Raw genomic sequence first — 21,266 nt, forward strand, 5'->3', positions numbered from 1 at the left:
AATCTAACAAGGAGGACCTTGAATCTAACAATGGGTGCCATGAGTCTAAAAAAGTTGAGAGCCAGTGTTCTACATCCTCCTGCACAGCCATTCGCAACAGGGACCCAGGTTGATATTACTTCATTTTTTGCGTGCTAGAGTATTGATATGGGTAACATAGACCTGCCAGTACCTTCCAGGAAGGCCTTTCCATAAATCATGTTGTTATACGGTTAAAATCTGATTCTTTTGGCTGGCCACAGCTAGAAAAAAAAAAAATTGTACCATTAGAAAGGAGAGTCTCAGCTCTCCAGAGTAATAAAGAAGTTATTTCAATCTCTAACATTGACAAAATGTCCTTCCTTTAAACTGTTTCTGAAGGGAGATGGAATATTGCCAATCTTGGACTTACAATCTGTTTTATTTGGGGGAAAATTCCACTTATATGGAAACATTCTCATTGTATTTTTCTTTTAAAAAACATAATCCCATTGGAGATTATTTAGAATGCCAGCAAGATTAAATGTAATTTATCATATGACTGCAGGGGAAAAAATGTTTGCTATAAATATCATAATTACATTTATATGGTATAACTAGATACAACTTATATAGATGAATGCTAAATTATTTTGTTTGAAATACCGTCATGACAAAGTTCTTTTCATTACTTATTATTCCTGATCTGCCGGTCTTCTTTGAAGCAGTCCAAGAACCTTTCTGTAGTCCTGCAATACATCAAATGCCCTAGATACTATTGAAAAATTGCAAAAGAACAATAGAATACAAGTATCTTTCCTTTCCTTTTCTCTATGACAGGGATCAATTTTGTTACAATAAAAATTTGGTTTTAGAATGAAAATACCTGTCTATTGCATTGGAACCATACAGACTGGATTTGCAAATCACCTAGTGCCATATTTACCACATAAATTATCTGACTAACGCTATGTACACTTGTTCTTATGATCTGGGAGAATTCTCCCAGGTTCGTTTTCCTGGTAGAAAAACTTACCAAGAAACCCTTGAACAGATGTTTGAATGCTGAGCTGTTGCGAAGCCAAGGAGCCTGTGTGCATACATCTAGCCTTCTGTATAGGCTCCGCAGTCTTCCTGGAGACAGATGCAGCAGTGCACAGGCACCCCCGACTGCCTCACAGGCTGTGTCTCCATGCAACACAATGAAAGGGCTGGGAAGAGTGTTCCTGCTTGGCTCGAGCAATAGAGTCTAGCTCAAGTGCCACACTGTGTCCCTAGACCTGTGGGGCTGGGAGCAAAGCATGCCAGGATGCTGGAGGACTGGGCTACAGCTTCTCTCAGAAGATAAATGTACAGAAGTTTGCTCTCCCAGGAGAAATTCTCCCAGAAGTGATTTAACCCTGGTTGTTCCCAGGGGGGTGGTTCTGCTGGAGTGGCCATTTTTGCTCTAGGAGAAAAATCCTAAATGTCTGTACAGTCGTGGTTTCTACTGGGAGAGCAGTGATTCTCCCAGGAGAAACTGAATGTCTATATGTGGTCTGAGGTATTTTAAAATACCTAACCTGTGTTTGTTCCAGAGATCTGCATTCTTCTGGGTTGGTAAAGTGACTGATAATTTTATATACAATAACAACAATGTGCTTAATACAACCAAAAGCAGATGGCAGATTTGTTACAAATCCAGAAAAGATGATGTGTTGAATGCTTCACTGATGCTTACAGTTCTTCTGACAAGCCTGCATTGCATTTCTGGTGAGTCTAAACTACCTTATGTTTTCTACTACTACCCTCCAAATATGCACCAGATAAATAACATACATTAGGTCAGCAGGCAAAGCCACCATGTTGCCAAATTTTTGATCCAAGACTAAAAGTGAAAAGGGAAATTTTTCTTGGAATTTTGGCCTTATTTAAAATGTAAACCTAACCACATTGCTACAGAAACATATTCAAAGATCCCATCAAGAGCCACCCAAATTACCCCCTACCTTAAATGAAAAGCTGTGCCATACTGAGGCTCACTTTGGCAGGTAGGAGGTGGGCTGTGCTCTGTACCTCCAGACAAAGTTAGGCTAAGCCCTATTCCTTCACAGAGCTCTCAGTGTTCTGAGTACCAGAAAAGAAGTATCTGCTCATGATGCAATATCTTTAGCACAAACAACAAAATGATTGCCTTAATCATTTGTGGTGACTGAGGTATATAGTAGAGATATAGGGGTGACCATTCTTTGTTTTGGTCAATGCAAAATGACAGTTTTATGGACTTTGGTTCTGTTTTGTGTAAGGCTGGAAGCAGGACATTTACTTTTAAAAAACCCCAGCTTTTGTCTTTATCCTCTGCCTTTGAGGTAACATGAAGCATGACAAACACCTAGTCCTTGTACCAAAAGTGTAGCTCATTTTCCAGTTACAATAGAAACCTTTGCCAGTTGTACGAACAGTCAGAATTTATGCATATTGCTGTAACTAGAGACTATAGTAACTGCTGAACCAATTGCTAATTTATTGATTGGAACATACAGTAGCTGTGTTGTTTATGTAAGTCTAGTGCAAAAAACCTAGGATATAAAGGTTAAACCCTTAATACTCTTTCCTTTAGAGAGCAACACATGGCAGAAGAAAAGCTCAGTTTCTCCAATTACTGATATTAGACTATCAGGTAAAAGAAAGTATACACATTGTTAATTCTTTCTTTTTTAAACTAATGTGCCTTCCAAACATCTGCCAGATAAATCATATGCAATAGGACATTAGAAAACCTCAGCTGTTACGGCAAGAAGGTATGTTTACAATAACATTGTGTTTTTTCTTAAATAGCTCTCAGAAAAATGTTGCTTTTTGGAGAGATGTCTCTTTCAAAATAAATGCTGTAGTTTGATGTACCTTGGCATGATGCCTCACAGCAATTACTCATATCCTAGGAAGATAAAAACTGTATGGCTGGTGCTCAAACCAGCTGTGCATTCTTGTAAATGAAAGAAACAAAAACTTTTATCAGGTATTTTATGAAGTATTTAAAAAGCACAGACACTAGAATGGAAAGGAATTGTTGAAGATGGTCCAAAGGGGCAGAACTTGGAATATTCCCAACTGCAACTTTCCACTGGAGAAGTTTATTATACAATGGAATAGTTGCTGCACTGAAGAAAATGGAGAAAGGACACTGATGAGCTATTTACAGCTAGGCTAGGCAAAACACTTGATGAGAGTGTAGCTAAGATATTTATAAATGTATAGATATCTGAATAACTATTCATTATGAAAATCTCCCTAGGCTAGAGTATAGAATATTCTCCAAAAGCATGGGAAGGAAAAATCTACTGCTTGAAAATCTTGAAAGTAAATTGTATAGAGTACTACAATGTATAATACAGGAGGAAAGTGGACTGATTAAGGGCAGGGATTCATGTTCTAATACATCATCTTGTCAGTCTCCCATTTCAGTGACAATACAAACCTATGCCTATGTGCCCATGTAAAACCAGAAGTTTGACCTGTCTGCGATTGAACTCCTTAACATCTAGAATCCTAGACATCTAGTCAAAACAGGAGTAGGTCTCGAAAATGCATTGCTCATAGCATTTTACTGGTACATTAGGAAAGCCTAATAAAAAAAATATTCATTGACATTTTCCGTGAGTTTTTCATCAAAGCCTAACACAGCTAATGGAGCAGACCATAACTGGCACATGTGTACACTGAATGTAAACGTGTCATTACACCATGGGGAAGCCTACCCACATTTATGGTACTTTCATCTAGTTTGCACAGATAACCATAGTAGAAAAGACATGGTGGCACTGGCTTTGGCATGGATGGGCAAGTCAAGCCTATCAAGGACTTGGGTTCTAGTCCGCGACATGTTACTGCTATAATTAATCAATGCTAACTAAATGAAATCCAACCCAGGTACATATACCCATGCTGCAATGACACTTTCACTTGCAGAGTAGACATGCCGTAGCAGACTGGCAAGATCCACTCCAAATTATTATGGTTATATCCCATAAAATATAACTGGGCGGTACATATTGAGGGCTATAGATTGTACAGAAAGGACAGGTCGGGGAAGAAGGGGGGGGGGTTGCACTTTATGTCAGTGAGCAATATACATCAACCCTCATCAAGACAGAATCCAAGGTTGAGGAAGTAGAAGGATTGTGGGTTAGGCTACATGGGGGGCAAGGAGAAAGGGATTTGGTGGTAGGGGTCTGCTACAGACCCCCACACCAAGGGGAAGAAATAGATGCGGGGCTCCTGAGGCAACTCTCGGAGACCATAAAAGCTAAAGAGGCGGTAGTCATGGGGGACCTAAACTACCCGGACATCTGCTGGGAGACGCAGACAGCAAGGTCCCATCGCTCACACAGGTTTCTAACCTGTGTACAGGACCTCCACCTGACACAGGAGGTGCATGGTCCCACTAGGGGGAATGCCATACTGGATCTGGTATTGGCAACAGGGGATGACATGATAGGGGACCTACAGATCGGTAGCCATTTGGGAGACAGTGATCACCTAATAATAGAATTCAACATAAGACGTCGAGTGGGTAAGGTAACTAGTAGGGTGAAAGTGCTAGACTTTAGGAAAGCTGATCTCAATGCACTCAGGCGATTAGTCAAGGACGCACTGCAGAGTAGGAATTTTGAAGGGATGGGAGCCCAAGAAGGGTGGCTGTGCCTTAAGGAAACGATCCTTTGGGCACAAAGCAAGACGATCCCCGAGCGAGGCAAAAAAGGGAAAGGGGCCAGGAGGCTTCCTTGGCTGACCAGAGAAATCCTGGGCAGCCTAAGGGCCAAAAGGGGAGCACATAAAAAGTGGAAACAGGGTGAGATCACTAAAGATGAATATACCTCCTCTGCTCATGCTTGTAGGGAGGCAGTTAGGAGGACCAAAGCTACCATGGAGCTGAGGATGGCAACCCAAGTAAAAGACAACAAGAAAATGTTTTTTAGATATATTGGGAGTAAAAGAACGGCTCTTTCCTTTTACAAAGGATGCAGGGAGGAATAGGACCACTGCTAAATGGGCAGAAACAATTGGTGACAGACAGGGGGGACAAGGCTGAACTCCTCAACGAGTTCTTTGCCTCAGTGTTCCTAAGTGAGGGGCACAACAAGTCTCTCACTGGGGCTGTAGAGAGGCAGCAGCAAGGCGCCAGACTTCCATACGTAGATCCTGAGGTGGTGCAGAGTCACTTGGAAGAACTGGATGCCTTTAAGTCGGCAGGCCCGGATGAGCTCCATCCGAGGGTGCTGAAGGCACTGGCCGACATCATTGCAGAGCCACTGGCGGGAATATTTGAACGCTCATGGCACACGGGCCAAGTTCCGGAGGACTGGAAAAGGGCTAACGTGGTCCCCATTTTCAAGAAGGGGAGGAAGGAGGACCCGGGCAACTATAGGCCAGTCAGTCTCACCTCCATCCTTGGTAAAGTCTTTGAAAAAATTATCAAGGTTCACATTTGTGAGAGCCCGGCAGGGCAAATTATGCTGAGGGGAAACCAGCACGGGTTTGTGGCAGGCAGATCGTGCCTGACCAATCTAGTCTCTTTCTATGACCAGGTTACGAAACGCCTGGACACAGGAGGAGGGGTGGATGTCGTATACTTAGACTTCAGGAAGGCCTTCGATACGGTATCCCACCCCATACTGGTGAACAAGTTAAGAGGCTGTGATGTGGATGACTACACAGTCCGGTGGGTGGCGAATTGGCTAGAGGGTCGCACCCAAAGAGTCGTGGTGGATGGGTCGGTCTCGACCTGGAAGGGTGTGGGCAGTGGGGTCCCGCAGGGCTCGGTCCTTGGACCGATACTCTTTAATGTCTTCATCAGTGACTTGGACATGGAAGTCAAATGTACTCTGTCCAAGTTTGCAGATGACACAAAGCTATGGGGAGAAGTGGACATGCCGGAGGGCAGGGAACAGCTGCAGGCAGACCTGGATAGGTTGGACAAGTGGGCAGAAAACAACAGGATGCAGTTCAACAAGGAGAAATGCAAAGTGCTCCACCTAGGGAGGAAAAATGTCCAGCACACCTACAGCCTAGGGAATGACCTGCTAGGTGGCACAGAGGTGGAAAGGGATCTTGGAGTCTTGGTGGACTCCAAGATGAACATGAGCCGGCAGTGTGACGAAGCCATCAGAAAAGCCAATGGCACTTTATCGTGCATCAGCAGATGCATGACGAATAGGTCCAAGGAGGTGATACTTCCCCTCTATCGGGCGCTGGTCAGACCGCAGTTGGAGTACTGCGTACAATTCTGGGCGCCACACTTCAAGAAGGATGCGGATAACCTGGAGAGGGTCCAGAGAAGGGCAACTCGTATGGTCAAGGGCCTGCAGACCAAGCCCTACGAGGAGAGACTAGAGAAACTGGACCTTTTCAGCCTCCGCAAGAGAAGGTTGAGAGGCGACCTTGTGGCTGCCTTTAAGTTCATCACACGGGCACAGAAGGGAATTGGTGAGTATTTATTCACCAAGGCGCCCCCGGGGGTTACAAGAAACAATGGCCACAAGCTAGCAGAGAGCAGATTTAGATTGGACATTAGGAAGAACTTCTTCACAGTTCGAGTGGCCAAGGTCTGGAACGGGCTCCCAGGGGAGGTGGTGCTCTCCCCTACCCTGGGGGTCTTCAAGAGGAGGTTAGATGAGTATCTAGCTGGGGTCATCTAGACCCAGCACTCTTTCCTGCTTATGCAGGGGGTCGGACTCAATGATCTATTGAGGTCCCTTCTGACCCTAACATCTATGAATCTATATTATCCTTTTTGTAGGAATTTCTTGAGTTCTGGGATGAGATTCTTCATCTATCTGACAAATGACACAAGCAAAATGCAGAGTAGCTATCAGTTTCTATACAAGCAAACTCTTACCCATAAAAAATTATGCACAAAATAACAGAAAACTAAACTGAGAAAGATTTGGAAGTATCTAATCATAATGTATCACATTATAACACAGTAGTCCAACCCACCCCAAGCTCTACATGTGATGTGTGTTATTGCAACTGCTAATCAGAAAAACTTCAGTGGAACCATCTTCTATTAGAAAATTAAGTTCTGTCAGTATTTTGTCAATACTGAACACTTTGCAAAATTTTATTTCAATGAAAAAAAACTGGAAGAACACCAATAATGATGAATTCTGCTTTGTATGCTATTTTGTATTACCATGTGTCATGACCCAAAGGGTATGATTTTGTGTGTGCTTCGGCACTGCAGAATTATTTCCCACCACAAGGAGCTTTCTTTGCACGGTGCAATTCTCTGTTGCATAGAGAAAACCCCGGTGCAAAGGAGTTCCCGCCACCCATATGTAAATTTGTTTCCCACTATTGGCTGTTTCTAAATTATTCCCACGTGGCGGCTAGTGATTGGCTTGCTAGCCGTATAAGAGGCTTGAGCAGTTTCCGCCCAAGTTAGAGGACTTCACATCCATCTTGTGAAGAACTCTAACTGCGATGTGGAGCCTAACAAACTCCACGTGTGCCTCACAGGAAGATACAAGGGCCTGATCAACCTCTAGCCTCTCCCCGTCTCCGCACGATCCCTCAACGTACCCTACCCTGCGCACTTTCATGGAGAGTCACCTTTCGGACTCTCATTTCGGACGGTCCACAGAGCCTAGCAAACTCCGTGAGTGGTATCCAAAGCTCTGTTCGTGTTCGTTTAGCGGAGCCTAGCAAACTCCGCTCGTGTGACTTCGGTGGAGCCTGGCAAACTCCACGTGTGTGTTTTTTTTTGTAACTGCAACTCAAGAAAGTTTTCCTGCCTGCACCGCGACCACTTACGGTGTAAGTAAAATAATCTTTAATCAACCTCTACGCGTCAGTGCCTAATTCTAGTTCACCGTGCCAACCCTTTTCCCCGGCCCACGTGCCCGGGCTGCTGGCCACAGCCCCTCGGCCCCGACACCATGGTTAAAATAAAAGCAAAATAATTGTTGGAACAAAATATTTTAAGAGCCTTTTCATTTTGTTTCTTTTAATAGAATTTTGAAATGTTCTGGTTTTGTTTCTAATCAAAATTTTAAAAAAAAATCAAATTTCAGAATCAGAAAATTCTCTATGGCACAGCATTTCCATTCTTAACATATGCCTATTTATTAATATATATCCAAAAATTTACTGACATCTGCATATATAATGCAAAACATATTTAATACCTCTGAAAGACAGTAAGGCATATAGAGCATATCTACACATGTTTTTATGTGCACACAAATTTAAGGTGATTTAGGAGTGCGTCTACATGTGCACACACTAAGGTGCATTAATGCAGTGTGCAGACCGACTTGGGACTAAAGTTAATGCCAAGTCAGTCAACATATGCAGCATTACTGTGCCTTAGTGCATCTACACATGTGTTAAGACACTTCAGCTATTCACACTTACCAGGATGCAGAGTCTGTGCCCCAACCTGTGAAAGCAAATATCAAATTTAGGCGTGAATATCCTAAAATCACCATTTTTAAGGAGCATTGAGGGTGCAGACATGTATACCTGCACCCTTAATGTGCCTTAAAAATGGCTACTGCACCTTAAATTGGCATGTGTAGATGCACCCATAGAAGCTGACCATGAAGATGGTCAATTTCCAACAGAAGATGGTTCCACTGAAGTTTTTCTGACCTTCCATGAAGGTCAGTGCATTCTCACAGACACTGACATTTAAAAAAGCATTGGATTAAGCCTGCAATGAACTTCTAGAAAGCAAATGGAAGACTGCACATTGCATTTCCCAGCAACAGAGGTGTAGAACTTTTAAAAACCTTGGTGCTTACAGTAGTTTCAAATCATTAACTATCTTAAATCAAGGAGGTAATACAAACCAGGTCACTAAAGATCTAAGAACTAGCTTGGAATATTGATATATTTTTGCTTCAGAACCTATTTTAGCTGGCTATATTATGACACTTAACACATTTTCTTTCACTTTTCCTTTAGTAAGAGAACATACACACACTTCCATTTCAATTTCCAGAGATCTTTTGTTGTTGTTGGGCCTGGTTTGCTTTGAATTTTTTTTTTTTTAAATAAAACTTTGTGAAAATGAAATGTAATATGGTGTCTAGGTGAACAGAAAGAAAATGCTGTAGAGAAAAAAAATCAGCACACATTCTTTCAGAATTCCTTTCCAATCCTTTGTCAGTTCATTTATAACCCCAGATATACAACGCATGAATTATCCTATTGTATGTATCAAACATTTGACAGCTTGTTTTTCTAAAACTTTTATGTACTTTGGCTTCCCCTCCAGACTGCCAGAAACAGTTTAATTAACGGTGCCATCAGTTCCTTTTAGTTCCTCTGGATAACAGGGTACAGTACAAAGCAAGTTCACAGTATCCAGGACCATCCATGCAAAAGTGTCACTCATCTCTTAATAGTGAAAACACAAATCAAAGTGTGAGGACTGCCCACTCGATCAAAAATGATAATGTTGATTCAGCATTGTACCAATCGAAGAACAAATAAAAGTTCATACTTTGTAAGCCTTCAGTCAATACAGCATAAGTTCTATACCATTTATGCAGTGTAACTGTTGTTTCTCTTATAAAGCAAACTGGTGCCACACAGTAACAGTAATATTAAAAAAACAAACAAAAAACCCCCACTTTCTATTAAAAACAAATAACTGCCTTCATTTGAGCAAAATGAGCTATTTGAGACAGCAATTTCATAAATTATACAACATATTTTCACAACAGCATTCATCTTAAACCTATAAGTACTGAGAGAGAGGAGTGAAAATAAGGGGGTTTTTTTTCTATTCTTTGCCAAACAACATTCAGGCAGTAAACAGTAATAAGATGTTTATAACATGATGTAGAGATGAAATAGCTGTACATCCTAGAGACTTTTGTTTTGCATTTATTTTTAAATATGTTATAGAAACCATCAATGTGATAGTAATACATTGTTTTTATATATAAAGACAAAAACTTTGCACATGACATAAAGTTTTGCCTCCTATTAAGTTCCCAGTATTTCGCATTATTATTTGCTCCAGTGCTGCTAACTAGGCTGTCCGCTGGCTAACCCCACACTAAGGCACCCTGTGCCCCAGCCAGCCAACCTCGCCCTCCCCACAAGCAGCACATGGGAGTAGCAAGACAATGTGTCCTGCTGCAAACCACACCAGCAGGGGCATGCACTGCAGCTTAAAGTAGCGGCACAAATTTGTGTTGTTACTATTTGTGCTGCTACAAACATACACCACTGCTCATGTGGACGCAAGCCCTCATGTGTATATATTATGATGGAGTCCTTTATTATACAATTATATCGTACCATGGTGCTCAACCTTCTGGTCCCGCAGGATGGATAAGTGGCATGGGACTTGTCTGCAGGACAAATTCCGCAAGTAGGGGTTGCTCTGTGGTCTAGCATGGGTTTGGTCCATGGGTGAAAATCAAGCTGCTTGCATGATCTAGGATTCAAAGCAATGTCTCGCCTGGCCCACAAGACTTCCCACAGGTCCAGAAAATTTGGCAGTGGGGAAGTAGTGACAGCATTAATAGCTGAGGCTTCCAAAACCACTTCCTGACCTGCAGAAATTAACACAGCCATCAAATTTCCAGACCTGTGGGGAGCCTCACAGCATGGATGATATGCCCTGCAGGCAGGAGGTGCAGCACTACTGACATAGCATATTGTCTACAGGTTTCCTGAATCCCTCAATGAACAAATTGAATGGCACTCTGGGAAGGCTGTTGTCTATAGGATCTTGGTTTCGTTTGATGAACTTGAAATGTGTAGTAAATGCATCAGGAAACAGTGCGAAGAGAAAAAGATGGTTTCATAGATACAGATCCTGAATATCTCCCTGGAAAATTGAATTCTATCCTTGCCCCTGTCTCTGACACAGACATCCTCCATGATAGTGTGCAAGTCACATAAACAAAACATTTTTACAAACGGTCACTAACTGTGACTAATGTCCCCAGCATGAAGCACTCACAACTGCTACTGAGGTCAAAGAGAACTGTCCTTTGAACAGACAAAGCACTATACAAATGAAGTCCAAAGTATCTCAAATTGGACACTTAATATTAAAGTCAAAATTTTTAGAAATTTCATCTCTCTTGTGCTGTAGCATCACAGTAGAAAGATGAGGATAATAATGTTACTTAACATCAGAAAGGCAAAGATAAAGACATTGATTTTTATTAAACACCTCAGCTACTACTGAGATCATAACAAAAATTTCCATGATAAATGGTTTTTTTTCATTCATTACAGGGCATGTCTACACATGCGTTTACTCTGGCCTAGATTTACTGTAAACTAAGCTGAAGTAAGGGTTTTTGGATAGATGTCTACACATGGAGAGATTAGGGAGAAACATTTCTCCCAGTTCCCTGCAGCCCCTCAATGGGCCCCTGCTGCCACAAGGGGTGAAACTCAAGGCTCCCCCAGGTGCTACCCCATGGGCTGGTAAGAAGCACCAGGCCAAGAGACAGCTATATCCTGGCCCCAGGGGGCTGCCTGCTGCTGGGGCGGGAACAATGTCCCCCTGCCCTGGGAGCAGGTAGGTCCTGGCTCTGGCTCCCCAAATCAGGGGTATGGGGCTTGGAAAGAACTGCAGGGGAGGGGAAGATTTCAGCCCCCTGCCCTGATCTGCTGCTGACTCGCTGCTAGCTGCTCCACCAGCAGATCAGGGCAGGGGGCTGAGAGCTACCACCCCTGCAGCTCATTCCAAGCCCTGTGCCTCAATCACCCAACTGGGGCGTGGGAGCTTCCCCTAATTGGACAGTCCCTGGCCAGCACTAGGCTACATGGGGAAGTCTGCACGTGCAACCTGAAGCTGGCTGGGGACTGCCTGAAACAGAACAGTCCCCAACCACCTCCAGGCTGCATTTACTTCCTTGCACAACCTGAGGCTGGCTGCAAACTGTCCTAGTCAGGGGCAGGTCCCAGCCAGCCCCAGGTTAGGCAAGAAACTGTCCCCATGCAGGGAGCTCCCAGCCTCTGCTCTGTGATTGCAATTGCAAGGGCTGGGAACAAGGTACCAGCCTGATCCCAGCACTAGCCCCAGCTCCGCATTTTGATCAGGGGAGGGGGGAGTTGGAAAACCTGCTGCCAGATCAGGAGGACATTGTTCCCACCCAGGCATGCAGGGCAGGGGCTGGGGAGCTTCTACCGTGTCCAGCTCCATGAGCACAGAGCTGGGGAGGAAACAGCTTGGGGAGCTTGTTCCCCCTCCCAGCTCTGCACTTGTGGAGCTGGGCAGGGAACAACCTCCCTAGTCCCTGCCAGCAGGGAGCTCCCAGTGGCAGCTCCATGACTTTGGGGCCACTGCTGGGAGATGTGTATCTCTCAGCCCGAGCACAGCAATTGCAGGGCTTGGGATGGGAGACCCTTATCTCCATTTCCCCATGACTGCAGAGTTTGGGCTGGGAGATAAGGGCCTCCCAGCCTGAGCCCTGCAACAGTGGAGGCTGGGTGGGAGATAAGCATCTCCCAGCAGTGACTGGTAGCTACCCAACAGTGGGGGCTGGGCAGGGAAAGAACTCCCAAGCCCTCACCCTGTGTGCCTGGGTTGGGACAATGTCCCCACTAAATTTGCTGCTTGCATTTGAAGGTAGGAAATTTACTCTATATTAGAGAGGTTTACTGTGAAGTAAATGTGTGCACATGTAGATGCACACACTTGTTTCACAGTAAACTATGCTAACATGAAGTTAAGCATCTCATGTAGATGCACCCACAGTGTATTAAATAAGGTCTAGGACCACAAAATGAATGAGGAGGATAAAGAGAAATGATGAAAAACTACCCATTCACAGAACTATTGAGTAGTTACTCATTCACTTAATGATTCACTAAGCCCATTGAAAAAATAGCATGTAAATAGGTGATTAAGCACTGCATAATAATACATTTGCACATGTGACTTGAGGTCCCAAAATTCAGGCATTGTGAGTGCTTGGCTTTGCAAACAATGTTCTTATAACTTAATATTTTATGCGTAATTATACCTATACACATATAATATATCTAGATAGTATTTAGAGTTTTCCATTTAAAAATACTTTTGCTAAGTTGAGTGACAATGGAGTTGAGGTTCAAATCAGGTCTCTGAAAACACTGAGTGATTCTGCAAAAATAGTACAGGTAGCAATCACAATGGAAATTGATGATAGTTCTAAGAACTCTGCTGGTGCTGTTTTGGCTCCCTTGGAAATGTGCATCAGTACCAGAAGAGTAAGTATTTTATAATAACACTAATTTTCATGGTGCACAGGTACTATAAATTGCTTCAATGGGCATATTTTGAACTTGTCTGTGCTGTATTCCATCAACGCCGGCTACATCTATGAGACACTTGCATATCCAAGTACTAAATGACTGCACAGTAACCAGCGTTACAGTGCAGTAGTGTCCCCGCCTGGCTTCATGGTGATGCCGACTGCAGTAGCTCATTACCACTGCACAGGAGCTCATTACAACTGTGCAGTAGCATTGCATCATGGTCTGTGCCCCACGATGCTACTGCGCAATCATAATGGGCTACTGCACAGTAAGCATCTTGTGTAGGCATGGCCACTTTGTTAAAAATCTGATCTCTTTTAAGTCCAAAAAATTTGACACTGGTCTCCTAAAATTTCTGCAATAATAAGTCACTAAAAGAAAAGTCACTACACATATTGGATAAATTAGGTCGGCGTATTATATCAAGTTAATAACATTTGTAGCATTACTGCATTGGGGTGATGTCACTGTTTCGCCAAAGTATTAAATATATTTTAGGAAAAAATGAGAGGCCAGCAAAAAAGTAGAAATAATAATAAGGATAAGCTGCCAACATCTGATATTCTTTATCATTATCTATGTGTTTTCTAATTATAAAATACTGAATCTTCAGTGGTTCTTTGGGTTTTGGTCAACTTCAGTATTCACAACTTGTGCTGTTACAGTGGCTACCCCAGGCTGTAATCATTAGGAATGGACAAATCACATTGACTACAGTGGGAGTTATTGAAGTACTGACACTTGCACTACAGACTTGTTCCAAAGCACAATACATTCACTTAAACATAGCACTGACTTAATTGTTTTTTTGACCCTAAAAATGTTTTTTTCTCTGTCTCTAAATGCTGGGATTAAATTACCACAATCTAGCTACTGTAGTTATTTGATTCCTACATGAAGTTTGTCCCTCCATTTAACATAGTGGAGGAGAATGCCCATTGTCTTGGAATCAAAAGGGAAGAAGCCAGGCAGCTGCTGCTGATGTTCTTGCTCTGCCTTAAACCTGGGTTGGGGCTCAGCTGCAGATGCTTCCTCTTCCTCAGCACCTCTGCATCCCCTGTGTCTCCTCCATGCAACCTCAACCCCCCCCACCCCCACCCCACCCCACCAACTACTTCCCCTGCAGCCTTGGGCCCCCACTCACCTTGCCCGTCTCCACCCCCACAACTCTCCCTGCTCCCCCTCCCCCAACTTGCCCTTGCTCCAGTGTCAAAAGGCTTTTTCCTTCATCCAGCCTGGGACACTAAGTACAGCCCCAGCACAGCCCTATAGAAGCAGTGTTGGATCCATACCACTTTCAAAGGTAAATGAGGAGAGGGGGAGGAGAGAAGGAGAGGCAGGTTGGGGGGAGAGTTGGAGGATGGGGACCCAAGGCTGTGGGAGGGTAGGTAAGCGGGAGGGGGGAGGCATGCTGCCTGCCCCACCCCGCTGCCTGTCCCCTGCCACCTCCGCACTGCCTGCACCCACCCCAATGCCTGCCTCCTACCACTGCTTTCCCCACTACAGTGGTGGTGGGGATAAATGTAAGATGATTCTTCAATAATTAGATTCTATACATGGAAAATTATAACAAATTTATAATTTTTCCATGAATAGAACCTAATTATTGGGGGGTCATCTTAAATTCAGGGGCATCCTGGACTTGGGTAGCTATAGCAATTTACCTGTCCTCAAATCATAGTAACTTTGGTCTACTCTCCTATCTAGCGAATGCCTATGCATGCACTTGTCATTAATAGTTATAGGACTTTTACACTATTACATCTCTGTTCCCATTTCCTCCTTGACCCATCCCATTCCTCTGCCCTTACTTCTGCCTCTTTTTTTGTCTTCTGTGCACACTAGATTTCAAACTCCAAGCCTTCTCTCTCTTATACATGGATGGTAGTGAGATTTAACAGAGGCAAAGCACAGTGCTAACAACCACTTGTTTTAGAGAAACTGGCATACTTTGTGGCCATATTCTGCCACAATGTTTTGTTTCAGGAAACTGTGAACACTAGCCTATACCTACACATTTGATCCATTAACTGTCACCTGGATCAAACCATAATTTTTATTCACTCTGCCCTCAATCCATTCTGTTCCTGTTTTTATAGAATGGTGTGAGGCTTTGTATGAAGGACTGATCTCATCCAGCAATAAAAACACAAATTAAAGTTGTTCTCATTCTGGTTTTTTGGGGGCCTATTAAGAGGTAAGTTTAAGCCATTTCTTCTGTAAATGGCTAGTTTATGGCTCCCCAAATGTACACATGGTACATATATGGTGCCACTATAGCCTCATTTCATTAGGATTATACAGCCTTCTTGGAAAGTACTCATGGTGAAAAGGTAATTTATGTAAGATCCAGATTTACTTTCTGCTTCAATTCCTGCAGTGTTCAAATGAGGGGAAACAGAGTGATAATATGTTCACCAAAAACTAAAAGAAATAGCTCTTATTTTTCTATTACCTTTTTTTGTTCTTTCATTTTATTCAGTTTGCAACAGGGAAGAATGAGGGTCATTCACAGCCATATCCCATGAATATACTAAATTCTGTATTATTATTATGCATTCTCAAATTTTAGGACATTTGTGTTATATAGTTAATTGTTTTAAAGGAGAAAAAATACCAAAATATCAACATAATAAGAGATTAAATTTAATGGGTATAGCTTGTAGCAATTTAAACTGTGTGTGAAGAGGGTGAGCTTTCACTCAGTTCTAATGACTAGAAAAAAATCTAGTTATCAATTTACATAGCTCAAAGAAATATATGTTCAATGTTCAGTGAGACCGAAAATTAGCAAAATTGTAGACTTTTCTAGATGAGGAATATAATGCATAGAAAATCCGATTGTACCATTACAATAATTGGTGATACATTTTGATCTTAAATATGTTTTGATCCTCTCATTTTGAAAAAAAAGTAATTGAAAAAAAGGAAAAAAACCAAATAAAAGAATTATCAGAGGCATCGAAGGATTTCTAACATGCTGAATATTAAGGTCTGGGATAATATCTTTTGTAAAACAGGAAAGTATAAGAAGTATGATTGTAATATATATAATGATTAGTAGGAGAAAGCCTGATGGTCACCTGTACAAGAACTTTCCCATAATACAAGGACAAGGCAGCACAGAATTTAACTAATGACTGTAAATGTAAGTCCTCTAAAAGGAAATGCATATTTATGACACAAATCACCTCAAATGTTCAATAACTGTAGCAAAATGTATCTAAGCAATGAAAATGATTGATTCATTTAAGCACGCTCAGAATCATTTTAATAAATGTAACATTTTTTTTCCATTCACAAGATGTTTACAACTTTAGATTTTGAAAAAAAAACTTGGGACTTAATTATAGTAATGGGCACTGCATAATAGAAAAGTCTAACCTGCTGCAAATTTTCTAGCTGTTTTAAAAGGTTTGATTCTCAGTAGGTTTGGCAAATGTAAAACTTGAATCATACATCATTGTAAAAATAAATGCAGATTTATGATCCAGTCTAGACTGATAAGACACTAGGGAATGTTCCCTTGTTAATACAAGCTTGCAATAATTCAGGTTTCTCATTAAAATCATGCTGTGCTCTTAAAACTCATACAAATAATACAGCTGCAACCTATGAAACAAGTGAAAATATTATTTAAACTACTTAAAAAGAAAGTTACTCTAAATTTTAGTTGGAAGCAAGTGAATCTAAGCAGGCATTCAAAAAGCCCAAAGTAGAATTGATCAACCTTTTGTGAGTTGCTCTAAGCTATGTATATTGGACTGGGAAGAAACAGAACACGTGTTCACTTTTTGGTGGGTGCTAGGGGGCCTGCCTCCCCTTCCCCCCCCCACCCCATGGCTTACAGCAGGGGCTTGAGGGCATGTGTCTGACATCCAATCAGGGATAACCCCAACACAGCTGCCCTTGGCAATTTCTGGCACCCCTGTGGTCACCTATCACTCCGTACTGGAAACAATCAGAAGAATCATCAAACATTTACAACCTACACTCAACAAAGATCAGACTTCAAGAGAACCATTCCCAGCTCCTCTGATCCTGGCTTTCGAACAACCCCCTAATCTAGCCCAACTCATCATCAGACAAAAACTCCCCGTTGCTCAACAAACATCAAATGGGACACAGTGGGAACAACTACACATGCCGCTATGGAGCCATTTTTACTGCACTGTCATTTAGTACTTCCACTTGGTGTCTTAGTAACAGCTGGTACTGCATCATGCATGGTTATTTTTAGGCACTACATCGCTTTAGCAACATGCTGTAATGGAGAAGCATGTCACTACAGCAACATAGCTGCGGTGTCACGGGTTTTGCCTGTAGATGCTACGTTGCCATAGCACATTGCTACGGCAATGTAGTATCATGTGTAGGCACACCTAACTTTGCCTTAACAATACTTAACCTGTCAACATATCTTCACTGTTACTATTATCAACATGCCCCAAAATACACCCATCAGAATTCATGGATGGTACATATGGTTTTCTCTAAATGTTATTTACTGATCCAAAGCACCAAACGCCCTCACAGAAAACTCTCAGAAAAAATATGAAGGAAGGAGACAGACACATGTCAGCAGGAGCACATTTTTCACAGAACTACTCCCCTTCTGACTTCACTGTTCTCAGGGGCTCATGGGAAATCTACACCTTTAAAAAAGTAAGTTTGGAAACAAAAATTCATAAGCTGGCTAGACACGAAAAACCAAGGACTGAACATCAATATTGATTTTATGACACTATAATATGCCTGATTCCTGAAATCCTTCTTTCACGCTATAGGGGAAAATGGCCCCCCACCCTTTGGATAGGTCTTGATGTCCCATTAAGCAAGCTCTTTTTCTTCTGCTAATTATTTGTCTGCTACCCCTGGAAATTTCTCCCCTCTCCAATTTCACAGTTCTGCCCACTGTTTTCATTCATCATCATTATGCCTGTTTCTTTCCTCAAACCTGTTAAAGAATGCCTTGTATTCAAAAGCTTGTATAACTTATCTATTTACAATAGGGTCCTTCCCTATTTGCTCAAACACCATTTCTAACCTGGACAGCCATATAGAGATTACAAATAATATGTCCACTTTGCTCACCGGAAACCATTATAAATATTGTACTGCAGCACAAAGTGAAAATCACCAGATAAAATAGCATATTGATTGCCTAACTAAAAGAGCAATCTTCACGATGCTTCTTTTAAAAGATCACAAATGTCTTCATGCCCAACCCAGAGGAGGCTGATTGAATTTTTTTTCCTTATTTCTACTCCACTGACACAAACAAAACAAAAGCTTGCATAGCTTTTAAACAATGCAATTTGTCCTTGCATAGGCAAAACTCCCATTGACTTCACATGGCTTAACTGAGTATGAACTGACTTGCATAAAAGGAGATCCCCCTCCTATTTTGTCCAGTTAAAAAAAATAGCTGATACAACAACATTGCTGAAAGTCACAAGGGGCAAGTCCAAGGTACGGTATATTTTTAAAACTATATATTGACATTTTATATCATTACATTTACCTGCTGTCGAATTTCTTCTTCCATTTTTACTGGGGATCCCAATTCTGCAACTTGCTTAACACCTTCACTAGCATACCCTCCATATTCCCAAAGGATATAGTTCTTTGAATGTGAACTCCCAATGATTGCAGACCAATGATTTGTTCGTCCTTTAGAGAGAGAGAGAGAGAGAGAGAGAGAGAGAGAGAGAGAGAGATGAAAACTATTAAGATTGAATGGGGTTACACAGGCTTTCAGATAGATAAACCTCTAATATTACAGAAAGGGAAAATAAATCTTACCAGAGCTTCCTGTCCAAAACATATTTTCTTTTTCTATTATACTGAAACCCATTTTTAAACTCACACTTACCAAAAGCTGAATATTCCTAGTGAGGTATGTTGACAGCCCTCAATTTCCATTGAGCCTACATTCCATATCTTTGGTTGTGGGGAGGATAGGGAAAGAGCCTTATGCATGTAGAAGTGGGGAAACAGTCTGTGTTGCATCTGAGTGGATACCTCCATGTCCATTTGGTGTGAACCTTTACTTACATTTCCCATTTGTTGGCAATAATGATGAACAATGAAGATACGTTTGGAAGAAATTTCTTGAATAACCACAACCCAAACAGACTTAAAATATATCCTTCTTGACACAAACTTCTTTAGCCTGCTTGAGTTGCTGTTTACATTCAATTTTGCAACATCCATTTAAAATACTTATGGGGATGATATTACAGAGAACACCCAAGTGACTAATCAAGGACTTAACAAAAGTTATTTGCTTAACAGAGATGATCTTCTAACAAAAGTATATCCGATTTGCTCACTGTGTGCCTTCTGACAGGAGGTTGCCTAATAAGGGTGGATTAATAATACAATGAGGCATATACATTATCACATGCATAATCAATATTTGGATGTGACATAAAAAGTAACTAATGAGTCCCAGTTCCCATACTGTTGCAATACCAGGCATCCTGCCCAAATCCAAAATCAGTTAACTCTTCCTCCAATCCCCTACATTGCTCTCCACAGTATAAGCCACTGGCCTTCTTATCCACCTCCTTACTTCTAGCCCCCTTTTCCTTATTCCCTCTATTCCTCAGTATCTAACAATAACAATTCCCTATATAGACTGATGAATGCTTCTGCTTCTGGGTTGACAAAAATATGAATAATTTTCCAGCCACAGTTCAGCAGTCAAGCTGGAAGTGGCCTTAGGAAGTGGCCTTATCATAGCTACAATCCTGAAAATGTTAGAAGAATCACTCCTCCTAGCTGCATCTGCACAAGTGGCAGACTGCCTGTGCAGTAACTGGCATTACTGCACAGTACCATCCCCACAGGTTTCTTTCAGACACTACCGTGTAGTAGCTCACTACTACTGAGCAGTAGCAGCAGCAGCAGCGAGTCATGGTTAGGGACCACCAAGGCTATTGCACAGTAGCAACAAGCTACTGCACAGTAGCGTCAGGTGTAGATGCATCCCCTTTCTACCCAACTCCTCTCAGCTGTGCTTCTTAAGTGGCATAAAGGGCTTACTGCTGGGGGGGAGAAGCAAAAAAACAAGGTAGCTCCTTGAAGACAAAGGGGTATGGCTGCTTCTGTACCTGGTAGGTCTTCCACATGATTGTTCCTGAGGGTTGCACATGGGGCAGCAGGCTCTAAATACATGCATTTAAAAGGAAGCAATCATTGATTAAGTTGCTGCTTCAGTATAGGCAGTCCTCAGACTTAGGACACAATTGGTTCCTGAAAACTGCGTCTTAAATTGAAACATTGTAACTCAGAACCAATTTTCCCATAGGAAACAATGTTATAAATAGGGAATTGGTTGCTGAACCAAGGGCCAATACCCTATTTTCACCAAAAATAACCCAGAATTTTGTACTCAATCAATTATAGAATAATAATATAACTACATTAATGTATTTCTATCATAAATAGCAATCATATTGATTTGGAAGGACTTGTTTGAGGTGACTTTGCTGGACTTTTTGAAGGGCTCTTGGTTGGACTTTTTGAAAGTTCTTGAATGAAGTCTTTTCAGGAGGCTTGGCTGAGGTTTGTCTACTTTCTTTAAAAAATGTCCATGGAAGTTTGGACAGATGATCTCCAGGGAAATGGGCAGTGAACTTGTTCACTGGTGTGGCCTGGCATCGGATCAAGCACTGTAAAGTCAAAACTGATGTCAGAAAGTTGAAACAGGGTGTCAATTTATAAACGTTGTAAATGTGAAACGTTGTAACTCGAAATGTTGTAAGTTGAGGACTGCCTGTACTGAGAGACTGGAACTTTTTTTCTTTCATACTTATAAATGTTGGCAGAAGAGTCAAATTTTCAACCTGTCACTTAGGAACAGTTACAAAAATATGCTTTGCAGCTGCACACAGAATTTATGCATGTAGTCACTCCAACCTGCTAGAACAAGTGGCACATTAGCAGGTGCAAGCCACCCCTCTATTATCTAGTTGTGACTTGGTCGCATAACTGAGATGGGATGACCAGAGCACCTGCCCTGGGTACCACCTCTGGAAAAG

General features: G+C 41.9%; 1 protein-coding gene across 1 annotated transcript in view; it reads right to left on the minus strand.

Moving 5' to 3' along the window:
• SPON1 (spondin 1) overlaps positions 1 to 21,266 on the minus strand; it is a 378,147-nt gene that overhangs the window by 233,545 nt on the left and 123,336 nt on the right. The window contains exon 6 of the mRNA XM_014602347.3: positions 18,743 to 18,891. Within this exon, the coding sequence (XP_014457833.1) occupies positions 18,743 to 18,891 (149 nt within the window). The remainder of the gene's footprint in view (positions 1 to 18,742; positions 18,892 to 21,266) is intronic.

Source organism: Alligator mississippiensis, chromosome 2, assembly GCF_030867095.1.
Source record: "Alligator mississippiensis isolate rAllMis1 chromosome 2, rAllMis1, whole genome shotgun sequence".
NCBI classification, from domain to species: domain Eukaryota; kingdom Metazoa; phylum Chordata; order Crocodylia; family Alligatoridae; genus Alligator; species Alligator mississippiensis.